Source organism: Lipotes vexillifer, unplaced genomic scaffold, assembly GCF_000442215.2.
Source record: "Lipotes vexillifer unplaced genomic scaffold, Lipotes_vexillifer_v1.1 scaffold605, whole genome shotgun sequence".
NCBI classification, from domain to species: Eukaryota; Metazoa; Chordata; class Mammalia; order Artiodactyla; family Lipotidae; genus Lipotes; species Lipotes vexillifer.
In genome coordinates this window covers 1,074,120-1,094,396 of record NW_006774406.1, presented here as the reverse complement: position 1 = coordinate 1,094,396, position 20,277 = coordinate 1,074,120, and the positions used below count along the sequence as shown (strand labels likewise).

The 20,277-nt window shown below is 45.1% G+C and overlaps 1 protein-coding gene across 4 annotated transcripts in view; it reads left to right on the top strand.

Moving 5' to 3' along the window:
* Positions 1–20,277, top strand: part of EPB41L3 (erythrocyte membrane protein band 4.1 like 3) — an 88,446-nt gene that overhangs the window by 48,633 nt on the left and 19,536 nt on the right. For 2 of the 4 annotated variants that reach the window (XM_007449160.1, XM_007449157.1), the window contains exons 8-11: positions 2,900–3,052; positions 7,838–7,935; positions 8,640–8,815; positions 11,968–12,188. In XM_007449160.1, coding sequence (XP_007449222.1) covers positions 2,900–3,052; positions 7,838–7,935; positions 8,640–8,815; positions 11,968–12,188 — 648 coding nt within the window. Of the gene's footprint in view, positions 1–2,899; positions 3,053–7,837; positions 7,936–8,639; positions 8,816–11,967; positions 12,189–15,892; positions 16,454–20,277 lie in introns of all 4 variants that reach the window. The other 2 variants (XM_007449159.1, XM_007449158.1) reach the window with 2 other exon arrangements.

The following is a 20,277-nucleotide window of genomic DNA, read 5'->3' as shown; positions in this document are numbered from 1 at the left end:
GTTGCGGAGCACAGGCTCCGGACGCGCAGGCTCAGCGGCCATGGCTCACGGGCCCAGCCGCTCCGCGGCGCGTGGGATCTTCCCGGACCGGGGCACGAACCCGTGTCCCCAGCATCGGCAGGCGGACTCTCAACCACTGCGCCACCAGGGAAGCCCCGGTTATAGCTTTTGATACAGAAGATTTATCAAGCTACTACCTCAATGCTATGGGCTGCAGCAGTAACCTTGATATCAAAAGTATCCTTTTTTTGGTTGCTGTGCCATGAATGAAATGGAAACGTTCATCAATTTTAAGCTCCACTTATGCCTGCCATTTTCTTTCTTCGTTTGCCTTTTCTTCCGGCAAACAAGTAGTGGCTTAACACGTGCTAGGCAGGCGCTGTGCTGACCACGTGGCCAGGTCAGCAGGATAAACAGAGGCTGCTCTCCACCAGCCTGGGTCTGGAGAAGGAAGAGGAATGGGGTTAGTGGCAGCACCGCTGGCTCGGGCTGTGCTGACGATATTAATGCTGTGGGGACCCAGAGAAGTGTGTGTGGGAGACGGCAAGGGAGGATGCATCGCAGGAGCCTCCCATCTTCCCCACAAACGGATTCCACTTTCTTGTGATTGAAAGATACTAAGGAGTGATTTAAAGTAGATAATAATGGAAGAGGTTGTGAATGCCCAGAGTGCTTTTTGCTACACTTAACGTTCTTCATCACAAAGAAAGTGACTCAAGGAGCCGTTACTCCAGCAGCCCTGCTCACGCAGACATTTCTGCTCAGGACCTGGGGGGTTGCCTGTGCGGTCCTGGGAGCAGGTCGGCTAGATCTCAGGGTCCATCGTGCCCCCCCGCACCGCCCTACTTCCAGCATCAGGTCATAGCTCCGTAAATTGCTCTTTCAGGTTAAAGCCCTTGATAAATGGTGGCGGAGCCTTTGAATTCCCCTCAAATCTGATTATGTTGTAATATCCTGCCGTCAAGTCCTTCCACTTGTATAGAGTGATTTTCGTGTCTAGTGGAGTGATGTTTCCAAGGGAAAATATTTCATTTAAAATCAGTTAAATTGTATGTGTAACCTCACAGTTTCCAGAGAGGGACCAAAATATTTATTTCTGATTCTGGAAATGTTCATCTTGTGCTTTGACTGGCGGGATTTAGGAAGTCAGTCCCTCCCACCCCCGTACAGATGAGTCAGAAGCCCCAGTTTGGATTCTTTCATGTCTCCCTCCCCGCGTTTGCTGGCGCTGCAGTGACTCAAAGCGGGACAGCCCCGCCGATGATTGTGTCTCAGACCTCAGCTTCGCCTCCATGACACCCTGCTTGCAACAACCATTGAGACACGGGGGGTGGGGACCACACATCACACACAGCACCACCTTCTGTCCTTTGTTCTCACCCCACTCAAGACCACCACAGATGTTCACTTTACCCTAATTTCACTGGGACACAATATTGAGGGGGCATAGACTGCTCATGGGGTGTCTCCTGAGCTTTATATAACATCTCTGATGACCTCTGGGACCCCTCATTGCACATCCCTAGGAGATGACCCAAAGATGGACTGTGCGAGCAGCAAAAGAAAGTTGCAAACATAGCATGATCCCACTTTTGTTTGAAAAGAAATCTATATGCATATATTAAATGCATCTATATTTATGTATGTGAGCCAAGTGGTTAAGTGAGCACCACTGGGCGGTGAGTGTGTGTTGGGGTCCTGTTGGGGAGTACGCTCGTACTTTAAAAAGACTATTTTATATTCGAATTTTACTCTGACAGTAATGGTATACAAAAAGAGAATCAAGGGCTTCCCTGGTGGTGCAGTGGTGAAGAATCCGCCTGCCAGTGCAGGGGACACGGGTTCGAGCCCTGGTCTGGGAAGATCCCACATGCCGCAGAGCAGCTAAGCCCGTGCGCCACAGCTACTGACCCTGCACTCTAGAGCCCGCCAGCCACAAGTAGTGAAGCCCGGGCGCCTAGAGCCCGTGCTCCACAACAAGAGAAGCCACCACAATGAGAAGCCCGCACACCTCATCTAAGAGTAGCCCCCACTCGCTGCAACTAGAGAAAGCCCACACGCAGCAACGAAGACCCAACACAACCAATAATTAAACAAATAATAAAAATTAAGTTAAAAAAAAAACGCGGGCCTCTCACTGTTGCGGCCTCTCCTGTCGCGGAGCACAGGCTCCGGACGCGCAGGCTCAGCGGCCATGGCTCACGGGCCCAGCCGCTCCGCGGCATGTGGGATCTTCCCGGACCGGGGCACGAACCCGTGTCCCCTGCATCGGCAGGCGGACCCCCAGTCACTGCGCCACCAGGGAAGCCCCCAGAGAATCAAGACTTTTTAAAGGAACAAACCCCAAAACACTCATCGGAAAGGATGGGGGTCTCTCTATCAGTGTACGTATTAGTTAAAAGTCCTGCCCCTGGAAGCAGGCTGCCCATATTCAACTGGGATGGACACTTAACCTTTCTGTGCATCAGTTTTCTTGCATGTAAAGTGGGAATCATAATAGCAGCTATCTCAGAATTATCCTAGTGAAGATTAACAATGTATGTAAAGTGGTCAGAGCCGTGTCTGGCACTCAGTAATAAGAACTGAGGCTCTGATCGTTACTGTTACTAACACACCTTCACCTGGGTGACCCTCTCTGTGTGCAGTGTTGACATGCTGTGTAAGTCCAAGATACGTGGGTGAACAGAGTTTACACTAACACATCTCCATAGTGATAAATACCTTCATCAAAAGGCTATTTAGTGGTAATATTTTTTAAAGTGCTACAGTACTTTTCATATTTAGATTAGAGCTGCAGGTAGTTAATTATAGGTTCTGACCTGGAGGCTTAAATAGTGTACCCACCATAAATGGAAATAGGTGAGATGCTCATCCATCGTTTCTTGCTGCCATTTTCCAGGATTCTGAAGGAGTTGAAATCATGTTAGGAGTGTGTGCAAGTGGTTTGTTGATATATCGTGACCGACTACGCATCAACAGGTTTGCCTGGCCAAAGGTTCTAAAGATTTCATACAAACGGAGCAACTTTTACATTAAGATCCGGCCGGGAGAGGTAAGTAGACCCCAGTTTGCATGTACATTGGGAAGACAGTTACCAAAGAGCAAACAAAAATTTAAATTACCTGCTCACACGTTCTGAACGTGGCAGGACATAATGAGTTATAGCTAAATGCCTAAGAGAACTTGTTGTAGGTTTGTCCAATAAACAGTAATAAATAAGATATTCTCTTCTTTTTTATTCTGTTGTTCTAGTTTTTCCCCACTGCATACATTAATTGAAAGGCTTTTCTGTTTACATATTTCAGTGGGAAATCAAGATTCACGAATAATGTTTTGTATTTTTCAAGCTGCGGTATAAAAGAAACTCTCAGGTGCTAAACCTCTTTGTGAATAAAGAATAGATTTCTTCCCATCGGTCCTGTTGATCTGTCTCCGTGTCCCCTCTCTTGTCCTCCAAATCTGATGGTACCCTAAAGGGAATAGCTTAGAGGTAACATGCATCAAAGTATAAGAAAGATTAGAACAAGTGACACCGTATATAAATTATGCAAGTTCTGTAGCCTAATGTATTTCTCCCCTTTGTTTTTCAATCAGAGAGGCTAATGAAAGAATCAAAATTGTTAATTAATCCTTGCTCCTTAGGCAGAAGCATCCATCCGTGGTCAACTTTTGTCCTCCTTAGTGGTTTGACATAATATATAGTAAATATCTGCTGTTTTCTCATAATAGATAATAAATATGTCCAGGTTCTAATTAGTATAGTTAATATAATGGAGGCAGTTGAAGCTCTAAGACTGCAGCTCATTTACTTTCTGAACATTTTCTGGTACAATATAGAATTGTCTCCTGTCTTCAGAGTTAACCTCACCACTGGTGAAAAACACAATTTAAAAATCACCGTATGGGGGCTTCCCTGGTGGTGCAGTGGTTGAGAGTCCACCTGCCGATGCAGGGGACGCGGGTTCGTGCCCCAGGCCGGGAGGATCCCGCGTGCCATGGAGCGGCTGGGCCCGTGAGCCATGGCCGCTGGGCCTGCGTGTCCAGAGCCTGTGCTCCACGGCGGGAGAGGCTGCGATGGTGAGAGGCCCACGTACTGCAAAAAAAAACCCATAAAACAAACAAAAATCACTGTATGGAATATAATGTACAGCATGGTGACTGTAGTTCATAACACTGTATTGTATATTTGAAGTCGCTAAGAAAGTAGATCTTAAAAGTTCTCATAAGAAAAAAAATTTGTAACTTGGCGTGGTAATAGATATTAACTAGCCTCATTGTGGTGGTCATTTCACAAAATATACAACTATCAAAGCATTATGTTATACATCCGAAACTAATATAATGCTATATGGCAGTTATATCTCAGTACAAAAAAAGTTTGAAGAATATGACTATGAAGGAAGCAATCGTGTTTAACGTAAATATAAAATCAAACTTGTCTATGAAGACTGAAATACTCTACGAGCTTTTCATATAAATATCTGAAATTAAAGTCATTTTTTAATATTTCCTAAAGATTGCATGTCTTATAACCAAGATATGTTTGATTTATGAAACATTAAGTGAGCATCTATATATTGCCAAGCACTGTGTTGGGCATTGAGAATAGAAAGATAAATACGACCTTGTTCCTGTCCTATAGGGAGTTTCTGTTTAGCAGAGAAGACTCACACACTTGCAATTACAGCATCACGGTGCAAGTGTGATAATATTCTGTAGATGTGAAATGAGCGTAGGTGTCGTGAGGGGCCAGAAGGGGAAGTTGGAGCAGTGCATCATGAGACCATAGTGAGCCATGGGAACTTTAAACTGGGATGTGACATACTCGATGGATATTTTGGGATGAAATTTAGCAACTTAGTAATGTGATGTGATAGGATCTAAACTAGGGCAGAGGCTGTGGGAATAGAATGGGAGAAGCACATTTGAGAGAGAGGTTTCAGAGGCAGAACCAGTAGGTCCTGGAGACAGGATGGGGGAAGGATCAAAAGAGGAAAGAAGAGAGTCCAGGGTAATCAGAGGCTTTTTGGTTTGCATGAGCGAAGTCAATGGTGATGATATTACTAGAGAGAAAAAGGGAGAATTTCAGAAAAAAAGATTGAAATTCCTTTTGGGACAGATTTTTTTGGGGGGGTGATCCTTGCATAGTAAGAAATATAAGATTTAAACAGTGTCATCAGCTGTATAATACATTTTATTCAAAGCCTTAGGCCTGGAAGAAATTACCAAGAACAAGGAAGTTAGAGGGGAGAACACTCTAAAACACAAACTCTGGATAATACCACTTTTTGAGGGAGGGGTAGGCAGAAAAGGACCAGAGGCAGATGAGGAAAAACAGCCAGAGAAGAGAAGAGGGGCCAGAAACAGTCACGGATGATAAATAAGGAAGATGAGATTCAGGGAGCCTGGTTCACCAGCAGTGCCAGACGGGACAGAGGAGGTGCTCGGATGAGAACTAAGGAAAGTGTGTTGAACTTGACGATCAGCTCTTGTCGCGGCAGTAAGAGTTCAGGAAAGAGCTAGAGTCCCCGGCGGGTGGCAGCAAGGCGAGGAGTGAAGTGACAGTGGCTTCCCTTCCTGACACTTAGCAGTGATTCTGGTTCCGCAGAAACACGCTCAGAGAAAGTCGTTTTTCCCCCCCTTTTTTACAACCATATTCAAGGGCTGAGAAGAATGAGAAGGAATTACTGGTGGCACGAAGGCTCTGAAGCGGTTGGAAGAAGTGGATACAGAGCCCAGAGAGAGAGAGAGAGAGAGAGAAATGTTCAAAAAGTGCCGGGATCTCTCTCATCTTTGTGCTGAGCAGGACAGAGCAGTAAGAGAATCTTCCCGGCTTCCCGCTTCGTCCGGGAAGAGCTAGCTGACTCTTCTGTAAGACCCCTGGCCTTAGCATGGCGTGTCGTCCATGTGAGATGCAGGATGAATAAATGGAGGATGGTTTAGTCAAGGTCCCTTCCTCTGGCTTGTCGGTTGACTGGGTCCATTGGACGGGGGTGAGTTTCATGACCGTCCCTGGACAGGAACGTCAGAGAGAGGGAGAAAATGGGGAAGGCAACTGCATTTAGAGCCACCCGTGATGTATTTCCCCTTCTCCCCCTGGCCAGTCCCACTCAGTGAACAAGAAACAGAGGTCCAGAATAGCTAAAGTTCACATACCTCGCACAGGACCCCTCCCCTTGGTTCTTTGCCACATAAATTACTTTTGCTGTCGATTATACCAGTAGTCTGGGGGGTTTGAGCTCTTTGGGGGAAGCCTTTTACTGTTTAAGATGATTGCCCTCTGGTGGCCTGATGTATCCTGTCTTCAGAAAAGAAAAAAAAAATATTGAGTATCTGCCATAGTAATATTAAAGTCTATTACTCAGGAAGTTAGCTATCTCACCCTGAAAAAGCAGATGGCTGATGGAGTATCATCTGAACTCTACGTGCTGAAAAATATGAAAATGTGTTCTCCCAATCCCTGACCTTATACAGTCGGCCCTCCGTATCCCAGGGTTCTGCATCTGTGGATGCAACCAACTATGGATTGAAAATATTCAGGAAAAAAAATTCTAGAGAGTACCAAAAAGCAAAACTTGAATTTGCTGCATGCAGGCAACTATTTCCGTAGCATTCACATTGTATTTCAACTATTTCCCTAGCATTTACATTGTGTTAGGCATTATAAGTAATCTAGAGATGATTCAAAGTATATGGGAGGGGCTTCCCTGGTGGCGCAGTGCTTGAGAGTCCGCCTGCCGATGCAGGAGACGCGGGTTCGTGCCCCGTTTCGGGAAGATCCCACATGCCGCGGAGCGGCTGGGCCCGTGAGCCATGGCCACTGAGCCTGCGCGTCCGGAGCCTGTGCTCCGCAAATGGGAGAGGCCACAACAGTGAGAGGCCCGCATAACGCAAGAAAAAAAAAAACAAAAAAAAAAACAAAGTATATGGGAGGGTTGCATAAGTTATATGCATATATAGTATGCTATTTTATGTAAGGGATTTGAGCATTCACAGATTTTGGTATCCACAGGGGTTCTGGAACCAATCCCCTTTGGATACTGAGGGACGACTGTATAATATTGAGAGATGTTAGCATTTAACATGATCATCCATATTAGAATGCACAAATGAAATCAGCAGTATCTGATACCAAGTCATCAAATACCTAGGATATGTGCATATTTCCAGACCAGATACAAGGAGGAAATGTCATCCTGAGAATGCTGTAGACTGTAAACGTTTTATTCATTTCTGTGTGTTCCAGCTGAAGTCATGATGTCAGAGAGAAACTATGACGATTAGGCTTAGAAATCAGATCAGGACAAATTGGTCTCTGGAAGGAATACAAATATTCTTCTTTTTTCGCATTTAGTTTTCATAAGATTCATCCTTGTACATGAAACATTTACTACATGCATAATGTGGTTGTCTGTACCTGCAGCATTTTAAGGAGATAGATATGAGTTGGGTTTTTTGGTTTGTTTTTTTGCGGTACGCGGGCCTCCCACCACCGCGGCCTCTCCCATTGCGGAGCACAGGCTCCGGACGCACAGGCTCAGCGGCCATGGCTCACGGGCCCAGCCGCTCCGCGGCACGCGGGATCCTCCCGGACCGGGGCACGAACCTGTGTCCCCTGCATCGGCAGGCGGACTCCCAACAACTGCACCACCAGGGAAGCCCAAGAATTTTTTTTTAATGAGTGAATGTGTATAGCATGAAATCTTGTGTATAGCAATTGATTTAGGGAGTCAAGAAAAAATTTGTGGGTGGTATTTTGACTTTGTATATTATTTGCTTTCATGTTATTTATGATTCCAAACTTCACTCTACTCTTCAATATGTCTTTTAAATTTAGTTTGAACAATTTGAAAGCACCATCGGGTTTAAGCTGCCCAACCATAGAGCGGCCAAGCGTTTATGGAAAGTGTGTGTGGAACACCATACATTTTTCAGGTGGGTAGAGATCATTTTGGTTTTTCCTAAGGAAGAATTAGAATGATTGGAATCACCTACACTGATAAAAGGTTGTTGGAAAGAAGAATGTGACCACAAGATCCTTTCTATTCCTTCAAGTTTGTTGCCACCAGATTTCTTGATAAATCCTAAAAGAACTTCTGACTAAATTTGAAGGATTTTCCTTAATTTGTTGGATACTTATCTGTCTCATCTCCCCTTCATTATCTTTAGTGGTTTTTCATTATTTTTCTAGAACATCCACTTCAGATGTCCAATCCATTCCTTACTCTTTCAGTAGCTTTTCAATACCATGCACCCCTTTGCCCACATACAGTAAGTACTAAAGCCCTCAGATTTGTGTCTACAAAGTAATAAATTATCACTGTTCTTCACTAACATCACCTACTTAATTGATCTCTGGGTTTATAGAACCACAGACTCTCCAGTTCCATAGGATGTTCGAATTCATCTAGTCCAACTCCACCCCTGTTTTGCTTCTAGCCTCTCTACAGCATCCCTAGTTGATATACACTGTGTGAAGTGATTTTTTTTCCCTTGTAAAATCAGGTTCACTGAATGGCAGGTTGGGGGTTCAACCTTGAGTACACAAAGCACTTTACCTTTCAGAGCAGAGTAATAAGTTAGCATTCTTAGTATGTGGCTTAATGGTCTTGCTGATGTTTTTCCTTTAATATCTCCAGACTGTTGTTACCAGAAGCACCTCCAAAGAAGTTCCTTACCTTGGGTTCCAAGTTTCGTTACAGTGGCAGAACACAAGCCCAAACCAGAAGAGCTAGTGCATTGATAGACCGCCCAGCCCCTTACTTCGAACGTTCGTCCAGCAAACGTTATACCATGTCTCGCAGCTTGGATGGAGGTAGGCATTGCTCCCCTTAATGATTGCTAGTGGCCACCGAGCAGCGTGAAGCCATCGTGAGCCTTTGATGGACACAGGTGCTCTGCGACAGCATGAAAGGAAGAGCACTTGTTGGTCTTTGGCTGAGTGGCAAATTTTAACCAACCCCCCAAAAAAGGTGCCTGTGTGAGTCTAATGTCTGTTCTTGGTGGGTTTATATAAAATCACACAGAAGAATGGTACTTGGGGAGTGAAGCAGCCTTCATAAGCTGGCACCTGCATTTGGAGAAGGGTGCCCTCGTTCTAGATATAGTAATCACATACTTACAAGTAATTTGTTTCTCGTTTCAGCAGATGGTAAGTGATTATCAGGTTGGTTTTAGATGATTTGTTTCCGAAAGAAAACTGTGCATTAGATTGATCTCTGTTTCTTTAAAAGTGTTATGAATGAAACGTGACTTGTATCAGTCAGTGAATAATAGCTGATAGAAAGGATGACATTCAAATAACAGAGCAAAGGGCTCTAAGGAAATTGTCCTGGTTAATATTAATTACTACACCAGATGGACTGGGAGAGCGTTACTGTGTAAATATTCTGTACCGTTAAGTCAGATGTGTGAGTACCACAGGGAGAGAGTCACTGAGTCACTTAAGTAGCATTTTTAAGGCATAATAATGAGTTTTTTGCAGGCTTTTGTTTTGTGGAGCAGTCTTCTGTGGCTGTCCAGAGTTACGTGCAGATGTGCTTTCTGCTCCAAGACATGGCAGCTGTAGGAAAGTCGGAACCTCTACATCCGTAGATGTGAAACCCACAGACACCGAGAGCCAACTGTATTCATTGTACTACGTACACCATTTTGTGTAAGGGACTTGAGCATCCGTGGATTTTGGTTATCCACAGGGGCCCCAGAACCATTCCCCCCAGACACCAGGGCACGACTGTGGCCAGACCTCTGCCTCCTAATCCAGAGTGCCTTGGGGGTGAGATGTTTTATAGGAGACTTATCCTGGGCACATCAAAAGAGAAGTTTCTAGCATGTGTGTACAATTTTAATAAGCAAAAGCATAAATAGAAACAAAAGTTACAGGTGCCTGGTACCACGTCCCTCCTGACCGTTTTTTGCTGCCCACTCACCACGGAGTCTCAGTTCTTCCTTCCATTTCGCCAAACCCCGATGCGGCTTGTAGGGAAGCGAACTCCCTGGATCACCTGATTTAGAAGACTTTACTGTCCCAAAGGGATACTTAGAGGAAGTAAAAATTGTGTTATTAGTGCTGTATCGTTGTTATAAATTATATTAGCGAAGTGGGAAGAATGCTCACCTAGCGTAGATAAGTTCAGACCGACGTCCAGACCGTCTGTCTGTACAGCGGTGGGTGGATGATGTACTGTCTGTAGGTCCCAGCTTTAGTCATCATCTGTAAGGTGGGATCAAGGCCACCTCTGACAGGTCGTTGCGAAGAGTGAATAAGACGTAGGTGAAAGTCTTGTTACAGATGTAATCATAATGATCTCAGTAGGTATATTGATAATCATTCTTCAGGCTTTTGTGAGCTGGCCTAGGAAGTCAGTCTTACCATTCTCTACCTTCTATAACAATGTCCCGCTTTTAGAATCTCTGAGAGCCAAACTTTTGGGAAAAACTGTTTATTAGGACCGTTTTGAGTCAGATTAAGATACTGAAAAATTCACATTGACAATGACACTTTCTTCTGGCGGCGCCTCATCTCCTCTTCCTTGAAGAGTCTGTGTAAACTAGTGTGTGTTCTCTAAGTCAGTGTCGGAGGAACTTGTGTAGAATCACAGCTTTTTTCCCCGAATGTCATCCACTCTGTCCTGCGATGTGAACCCAAGGGGACACATTTGTTGTGAATGTTGTTTTCCTTATGACCTTCTGTGTGATAATGATTGCTGAGAAGACAGAAGACAATTGTGAAATCAATGTACTAATTCCATGCTGTCTCTTTCTCCCTGCCCAAAAGTGATGTTAGTATGTGTTGTCTCTCACTCTTTGGGGTCCTGCCAATTCTCGTATGTTTTCTGAGCTGCTGCTCGGGGGGCCATGGCTGCATGTTGAAATAGAAACTGCTTTTTGCAAGGTTGCATCTTCTATTAGAACAGCCTAACAAGCCTTTTAGGAAACTGTGTCTCATACGAGCTTTTTCATCATCAGTAAGAGATGTAAAATATCTTAGTGAAGGTATTTTAGTAAAACAGTTTAAAATTCAAAGGATTTCAGAGTTTTTTTCTTACATTTATGTTTTAAACTTCCTAAAATATGAAAGCAGATTAAATTTTGCCTATGATTTGAAAAGCAGCCTTTCTAAATTTCAGTAAATTTTATGGTACCTAAAACCTAAAAGAATGAGTACCAGATTTCAAAAGTCTAACTAAATTAAGCATCTCTTTCACTAAGACATTTTAGCTGGGACGAAAGGCTGGGTGTTATCTCTTATGTTTGCGTGCTTTGCACTTGCATGAATTTCATTAGCAACGTTTGTCTTGTTTTCCCAAAATACTAGAGATGAATGAATGTATGCATATCGTGGTAGTCTTTTTAAAGCACAGTAGAAATTAAAACATTTCTGCATTTCAGTTGAACAGAGTTACCATCTGGATTCTGTAATCTCTGCCCAGTAAATGGTTACTTTTCATTATTACTTATGTAGCTTTTATATTGTAGAAGTGATAGAAAACATTTCAGTGGCCCCTTAACGAGTGGCACTTCCAAAGCTCTGTTGAAAGTCAAGTGCACTAGGACAGTTGTCTGTCTACTGTTAGTTGTGGAACTTGCCCCAAGTGTCTGGTGCTGGCGCCCCGCCAGTTACTCTGTGGGTAACAGCCTCGGTGGCCACTCAGCCCCCCATCCTTCCACTCACCTGCACCCTCACACACGTCCTCACCAGAGAGCCTTAGAAGTGGATGGAAATTATTCTGGTGGCTTTGAGAGATGAGCATTGAAATCACGCTTAAACGCAGTTGTGGGTGACATAGAAAGATGAATCTGTGGCGTTGCTTAGATGAGAGTACCTGCAGGGCTGACCTGTCTTTTGAAGAGAAACCTGGTATTTTATGGGGGGATTTTTGCTCTAATGGGAGCAATCAGTAGCATCCATCTGTCTTCTGACTTAACTGTTTTGGTCTTTATTTCTCCAATTGTATTTGCTTTTAGCATCAGTGAATGAAAACCATGAAATATACATGAAGGATTCTGTGTCTGCTGCAGAGGTTGGTACTGGCCAGTACATAACAACAAAGGGCATCTCTCAGACCAACTTGATTACCACTGTGACTCCGGAGAAAAAGGCAGAGGAGGAGCAGGGCGAGGAAGACGACAGACGGCAAAAGGCCGAGGAATCCACACCCGTCGCTGCCATACGGCCTGAGGGAAAGGTACATCTCCCCGCTGTCTCCCCGACCTGTGCACTCTCTAAAGAACTCCTGAATAAGACTGAGGATGTAAGCCAGGAATGTGGATCAGACTTAGGCTAATTCGTACCTCAGCATTAGTCACCTTCATGTTGTCAACTTTTAAATCAGTATGTCCTCTGTCAACACTTTGCCTCTGCAAAAGCCCTTTCTAACTTTCGGGAAATTCTTATTGAACAACTGAGGTGCTACGTGAGAGTTTCAGGACAGCTGTCCTGTCTCTAGATCTTAGAAATACGTTTGGTAGTGAATTACACTTTTCTGTTTGGGCTCACAATTCAGAACTGTCACTAAAGCTGTTTTCTTTGTTTCTGGCCCCATCCTCCTACCCAGGGCTGTGTATTTGTCTAGATGCACAGTAATTGCTTTGCCCTTCGTCTGACTGCAGGTAGCTGAGTGACCACAGCCTGCGTACTTTTATACACTGTTTCCACTGTTTCTCTCTCTCAGTCTTATCATCTTAACCTAATCATCAGAGTAGCCAGTGGATGTGTTTTGGAAAAGGGATGTTAAAGCCGAAGTTTGCAAGGGAAGACGGAGGGCGAACTTGGCAGTTATTTCTCCAGGGTGTTTTATTTATTGAACTTGGTCACTTCATTTCATCCAAAAGTCCATTTATTTTTAAATATTATGTTTATTTCTGGAGGTCCATCACTATAAAGCAGCTTTTCAGGAAAATGAAAGGCAAAAAACATGTAGACAACCTGCTTCTGGTTTGGGGTTTTGTATATCGCAGAGCAGCTTCCTAAAAGTCAAAGAACACGCCGGGAGGTTTATACATAATAATAATGGAAAAACAAGAGTGGGTCTTGGAATGTACAGAGTACAGAGTGAAAGGAAACAGCAGAATAATAATGCCGTATAACTTAGAGGTTATGCTAAAACTTAGATAAATTTGATTCAGAAGTGCTCTTTTGCCCACAGGCTCTTCAGATGCAGAGTTACAGAGCAGAGAATCAGCTGGGACTCTGTAGAAAAATGCTCCTTTGGATAAGAATTTAACAGTGACCTCTAAATAGGCAGATTGGCAAACGTATCATCATTCTGTTTATGTTAGACTATCCCAATGACCCAATCCATCATCCTTTTTTAGGGCAAGATTATTTGTTTGCCAAAAACAAAAATAAAAACAGGATAGGACATAATGGAAGGATATTTGGATCGCTTTTGCTGTTAAAATGTGCTTTGTTCTGAATTTTGTTTTTACACTCTTTTCAGTTAAGGCGGGTTCTAACTAGGTCACGATCAGAAGATGATATACTTGAAAAGCCAATGTGTCCCATGATTTCTGAAAGTCGCCTAGGCCAACACTCCATTCTGAGGGATGTGTAAATATGATCAAGTTCCCCGTAAAAGTAAATGACTTGTCGTTTGCTCCAAAAACGATCCAGTCCCACTTTGTTTGATTTTAAAAGATCAGCGATTTGTTTACATGAGATGGAGCCCTAAGCCAGCATCACTTGGTGCCATTTATGCCATGGGAGATTAGAAAGACCAAGAAGACTGTTCTCTTAGAGTCGGAGCCTCTGAGAAGCCAGCAGTGTGACCCTGATGCCTTCTGAGAGGCCGTAGCTGAGGCCTTGTGCTGAAGGAGCTGAAGGGCTGTCTACATCTCTCCCACTGCAAAGCTGTCTTTAAAAACCACTCTAGGGCTTCCCTGGTGGCACAGTGGTTAAGAATCCGCCTGCCAATGCAGGGGACGCGGGTTCAAGCCCTGGTCCGGGAAGATCCCACACGCCGCGGAGCAACTAAGCCCGTGAGCTACAACTACTGAGCCTGCGCTCTAGAGCCCACGAGCCACAACTGCTGAGCCCGCGTGCCACAACTGCTGGAGCCCGCGTGCCTAGAGCCCATGCTCTGCAACATGAGAAGCCACCGCAATGAGAAGCCCGCGCACCACTGCTAGAGAAAGCCTGGCGTAACAACGAAGACCCAACACAGCCAAAAAATAAATAAATAAAATTAATTTAAAAAAAAAAAAAGCCGCTCTAAAAACCACTCTAATCAGCAACATGGAAGATTAAGCCGTCATTTCATTCTTCTCTATCTTCAAAACGTAACGTAGAGGGCGCTCATTTTTTAACCAAGATGAAAATGTATTACTGAAAATAGTTCTTAAGCAACTGGTCCCTAGATTCCTTTGAGAGGAGGAGTGTTTCCCCACTAACGATCACCCCAGGTGACGGGGCAGCCTCCACGGGCAGGAGGCGGCGTGTAACTTGTACATTATCCTCAGCTCAGTGAGATTTGTGCAGGGTCTTGTTTAAGACACAGCGTTTAATGTCAGATGTGAGTGTTAGGAAAAGACATACTTGTCTGATACCAACAAAGAGACACCTCTACATTCTACTAGATCCATGATATAATTTTATTTGTGCATTTTCTTACCCTCTGTCTCTATATTTACCAAGTCAGGGTTGGATAACCGTCACAAAGCAGGCCAGATAATGTCCATGCTCTCAGGACACTAGGCAGAAACACGCATTTGAGTACACGCGCACACACACGCGCGCGCGCACACACACACACGAGCAGAAGTTCAGTCATCTTCAGGCTCCAGGTGACCTTGTCTTGAACTCGGCTATAGCAGCTTCCACGCTGGCCCTGGGTCCTGTTTGGCATTTGCTTGCCTCTCCCACCCCTCTCGCTCAGCATCCCTCCACCACCTGCAGAGAAAGCTGGCTGTGGTCACGGAGACTGCGGGGACCAGGAAGGGTGTAAAGAACCTTACTTGCCCTGCAGAAGCCTGCATGCCCCTCCCCAGGAGCACTGTTGTGGGGATGCCTGCCTTGATCGTCCCCTTAAGGACTCAAACTAGGCAGCTTAAGCCTACCGCTCCTCTAAGAAAAACCAGAAGGTGGGGAAATTGTATCTTTCTATTATTTATGGTCCACAAGTAATACAAAGTAAATGCTGATAAACCACATCACAAGAAAACACATTCTTTTTTGCTGGTTAGCTCATTTGAAACCACTTCTTTAAGCTCCCCGTGTCCATTATGGGTAACGGGCCAAAATAGGAGTTTTCAAAAGAGCCTCGGTGCTTTATGGCGAGGTAAGGTTCCTGCGGTGTTCACTGTGGAATTCCCTAATTGGAGCTGCTTACGGGTAGGAGTGGGGTCAGAAACTTCTTGATTTGGAAACCCACCTGCTTTGGCTATAACTGACTAACCAAGGAAAAGTAATGCTAGAGATTTTGTTTTTAATAATCAAAAATTGGATTCATTGTCATTTTCATCTAACTGAACCCTAGTAACAGATCTGGTAGCTGGAGATTAGGAGAAGTTATTGAAAGTCTTGGTTTTAAGTTATCAGAGAGTTACATTTGCTCTCAGCATCCTAAAAATTGCTAGAGTTGTTGGTCTAAACAGAAGTTTTGGATCATATGAAACGTAGTCATTGAGATTACCCACAGGTATCTTCGGTTCTGATTTTTTTTTCAAGCCCACCCTATGTTTGACTTGAGGGTCTAATGGGAAGTCGATGGCCATTCGTGGCAGCGTTGGCATGCAGCTTGAATGCTTTAAAGTTCACCAACAACCCTAGTGCTGAAATTCTTGTTTGACGATTTTTTCTCGGTACCCATAAGAAAATTAACTAATTGCAGTTTTCTTTTTGTCCTTTTGCACCTCTGTTCGCTGCTTTCTGTCTCTGTCTCTCTCACATCAGTCACCCGGGCTTGGCACTGACTCATGTCCCCCCTCCCCGCCATCAGCCCGCTCTCCCCCTGCATCTCCCACAGGGCTCCGCAGGAGGTGTAAGGAGAACGGGCCCCCCCCGCCGGGGGTCGAGCCGGCCAGAGACCCCGGGCACCTGCACGGGGAGCCCGCCTCGGACTCTGAAGGCCGAGGGAAGCCGTGCCTGGGGGACCACGATGTGGCTTTCAGCTGCAAACAGCAGCCGGGCAGAGGGGCCACGCTGTTTTCCTTCTCCTTGCAACTCCCCGAGTCTTTCCCCTCTCTCCTGGATGACGATGGCTACCTGTCTTTCCCCAACCTTTCCGAGAGCCACCTCCTGCCCCAGAGCTTGCGGCATTGCCTCCCCATCCGCTCGCCCTCTCTGGTGCCCTGCGTCCTCTTCCTCTCCTTCCTGCTCTCCGCCTCCTTCTCAGTGCCATGCGCCCTCACTCTCTCCTTCCCTCTGGCTCTGTGCCTCTGCTGCCTGGAGCCCAAGGCGGCCTCCTTGAGTGCCTCACTAGACAATGACCCGAGTGACAGTTCAGAGGAAGAGGTGTGTACCGCGGCATAGAACACACGTCCCTGTCGTGCTCGGGGCCGCGGTCCGAAACGGTCTCAGACGGCTGCTGTGATAGTGGTCCTACTTTCAGAGCCTCATTTATCGTCTGTGCCAATCTGTGCAGAGGTTTTGTGTGCAGGGGATGCAACCCGGCCCCGGGGTTAGGCACAACACCATGTGGATGCAGCAGGCTGAGCCCGGCCCGGAACCGCACTGCCACCCACCGACTCCAGCGGGTGGGGAAGGACTCAGCCGTGAGCCAATTGTAAATAAATAACCCGTTAGCTACGTAAGAACTCAGGGTCGACTTAAAAGCTCTGTTCGGTTCTCATTCAATAAAGGAAATGACACAGAAGACAGATGAGTAACTTTCAACTAGATTGGCGGCAAGTTACCAAAATGTACCCTGCTGTAATGATGCACTGTGGTGATGCGCACCAGGTAAAGGATGCTCAGGGCGTGGCGGGAGAGAGCACCGCCGTCGAGGTGCATCATCACCCTCGGGGCAGCTCTCCAAAACTGTAAATGCCTCCCTCTCCTCCCTGGAGGTTCTGAAATGCCCCCGCTGCTCCTTGATTGTCATTGCCAGACCGTCACTGTTACACCGTGAGGGGAGCCCGATCCCGTGGGTGTGTTGGGTCAGAAAGAGGGGCCTGAGCAGTTTAAAACGCTCAGTGCCATTGGTCATTGGCAGGGCCAGAGACAGGACCAGAAAGAGCGGCAGTTGAAAACAGCAGTTTCCAAACACAATCAGGAAAGACTCCTGTTAGGTTTCCACACGCTGTAAAAATGGGCTGAAATTTCATGAACACGAGCAACGCCAAGGAATGTGTTGGGTGGCACCCATTCTCTCAGTTCCGGCGTGAGGCTGGGGAAGTTGGATGGGCCTCTGCGGCTGGCGACCAGGAAAGGACTTGAGCCTTCAGCCTCCATCCGTGAAAGCAGGCTGCCTGTCAGTCCCCCGTCCCTCATCCGAGCCGTTGGGGGAGGTGACGTCCTAGCCGGTAGTGTTTCCTCTTAATTGCTCCCCTTTTCCTCCATTCCAGCCCAGCGGTTTCCCTTTGTGCAGCCTTTAAATAGAACGCAGGGAAAAAAGAACAGAAGTGCCAACAGGCCCCTGGCTGAAACCCACCCTCCTGCCTACGCCTGCCCCCCCGCTCCTCCAGCAGTTCTGGAGGGTTTTCTGTCAGGAGCCAAACCCAATACACCTAGCATTAAAAAAGAAAATCACAAAGTCAAAGCAACACTAAAAAAGGAAAGTCTATTCAGTTCTGTGCTCAGCTAGAAATGGTAATCCGAGCTGCACCTGTGAGTAGATAGCATTGTGAGGTACGTGTCTATATTTAGTGGTATTATGACTGTTTCTTTGCAGCAGCAGGGAAAAAGTGGGAATGGTCTCCAAGATGTTCTCAGGGAAAGTTTAGGCTTTTCAATTTGATGTTGCCTAAGAGCCCTTTGCAAGGTTCTTGGATCCTCTGTGACTTAGCTCCAAATCTATCTATGTGTAACTATTTTCGTACGTGGAAAATATTTTAAGAGGAAAACCACTCTAAATCCTAGGTTTGAATATCACCGTTTCTCATAGTAGCAACATAATCAAATAATGTAGGTCCAAACCTACAGTTATTACGAACACAATATTATCTACAAAAACTGTTTATAATATTAGCTGGTTTCCAACCTGCTCATCTTTGTTCCTTTAGCAATGGAGCTAGTCATCAAGCTAGCAGAAGGCGAAAAGATTGCCATTTTATGTTTTTCTGCATTTTAAATAACTGAACTTTTATGTAGCAAACCACACAGATCTTGTGCCTAATCCAGGGTGTACATCTTGTTGTAATCAGTGCATGAAAATTAATGTTCAACTTGGGCATGTCTGCATTACATCAGCAAAACAAATCACAGCAGTTACTCCTCGCAAGCTGGAGGCCACGTGGCTGGTGTTCCCCACATGTAAACCCTCCTCTGAGACCGTGAACCAGCTCTGGCCGAGGCGGCCTTTCTTGTCCTCCGCTCCAGCCTCGGTCACCCATGACGGCTCTCCTGCCACATGACTTTGTATTTGGCCATCTGTTCAATGTCGTCTCAACCCCAGGTGTTAAGAGCTGTGAGCTCTGGTTCAAGCTGAGCTAGAGAACTCAGATGTAGGTCATTCAGGTAAAAAAAAAAAAAAAAACACTCGCCATTTGTTGACATGGCCTGTTTTATTCCCTGGGCCTCAAGTGCTTTGGCAGCTGAACCGGGTGACTTTGTAACATACGGTTCAGTTCCGTCACTTTGGTTTTGCACAATCACTAATGACTCTAATTCTTTTTAAATATTTTATCATCACTGCTTACATCTGTCACGTGTGGTAGTGGCTTAATTAGTCCCAGCCCTTCTCAAGAGTGAAACCCAGTGCAGAGAGCTGTAATCATTTCAAACTACAGAGCTGTTAGCTATTTTTTTTTTTTCATGTGTCCTTCTAGAATTTTTGGTCAGATAAGGAGGGGCCGAATGCTAAATCATCTACATCTGTCCAGAGACATAAGATGAATTTAGCTCACTGTAATTATGTGTCAACTTGTGAAGAATTTTTTGATAATACCAAGAAAGGAGGTGGGTGAAGTCTAGAGGAGATGATTGATCACTTGATTTAACATTTTAAATGGTGTAAACACATTATATGATAGTCCATGGCATGCCATACATCTTACAGTTTTTCTTAGACATAGGATATTATATAAATAAAAGTTGCTATAAAAGCTGCTTTATTCAGCCTTTAATACTTAAGTCATTAACTGTATACTGATCAGGCGCTATGTTAGTTGAATGACTGACTGACTAGGTGCTGAGTAGGGGGTTGAGGGAGTTTAGATATGGCCTAAGCTGCTATTTATTTGTGTATAGCTAAAAAAAATAATAGCAATACTTAGGAAATACTATTTTGATATCAATATTTATGATTTTTATAGGCATTTTTAGCTGTGTGTACGTGTCAGGCATTGCATAAAGACTTAGTATCTGTTACCTGATAACAGTTAGGGGTATGATTTTCCCCATTTTCCAAGAAGGAAATTGGGATCAAAATATGAAACCTGCCCCCCTGTGCCACAGAGTTAAACAAATAGCAAGGATTTGAACTGATGTCAGTCTGTCCTGAGACCCCCTCACTCTTAACCATGGCGGTAATTCCAGTGCCAAGATGCCTGGAAAGCTGCTGAAGTGAATTCTAAAGCCATAAGGGAAATAATCAAAGTAGGAGGGGAAATACTTTCAAGAACTTTCGAGGCCTTTGACACAACCAGTTAGCACACTGAGCCCAAGTCATTCTTATTTGTTCTTGAAAGCCTAAAATTTCCTCGGGTTATCCCATACCCTTGAACAGTGACCTGCTTCTCTTCCTAAATCAAACGGGCCTTGTCCTAGACTGTCAGTTGGTGAAGCCATGCTAATGCCCTAGCAGCGATCACCCTGATAAGAAAATTAATAGCCACCTCCCTCCAGGTGTTGCCAAGGTGGTCGGGTCATGAAAGCTCTCAGCATGCTTTCTTTACCAACCTGCTGAAAAGGATTTCCCTCTTAGGCACAGGAGCAGATTGCCAGGATGGAGACCTCAGGTGCACAGGCCAAGCATGAGTTCCAACTCCTTTCCTTTTAGGAATACAGAAAATGAAAGTTTGGGAGAGGATCAAGAATTCAACCCAGCCAGAGTCATGTAGACATAAAGAACACTGTCCCAGCCCTCCCACTGGTAATCCGTGGTCTTTGCAATGAGAGATTATTTTAAGAGGCAGATTCACAACCTTAGAGCCCCCAGTTTGGATTTTTTGTTGACA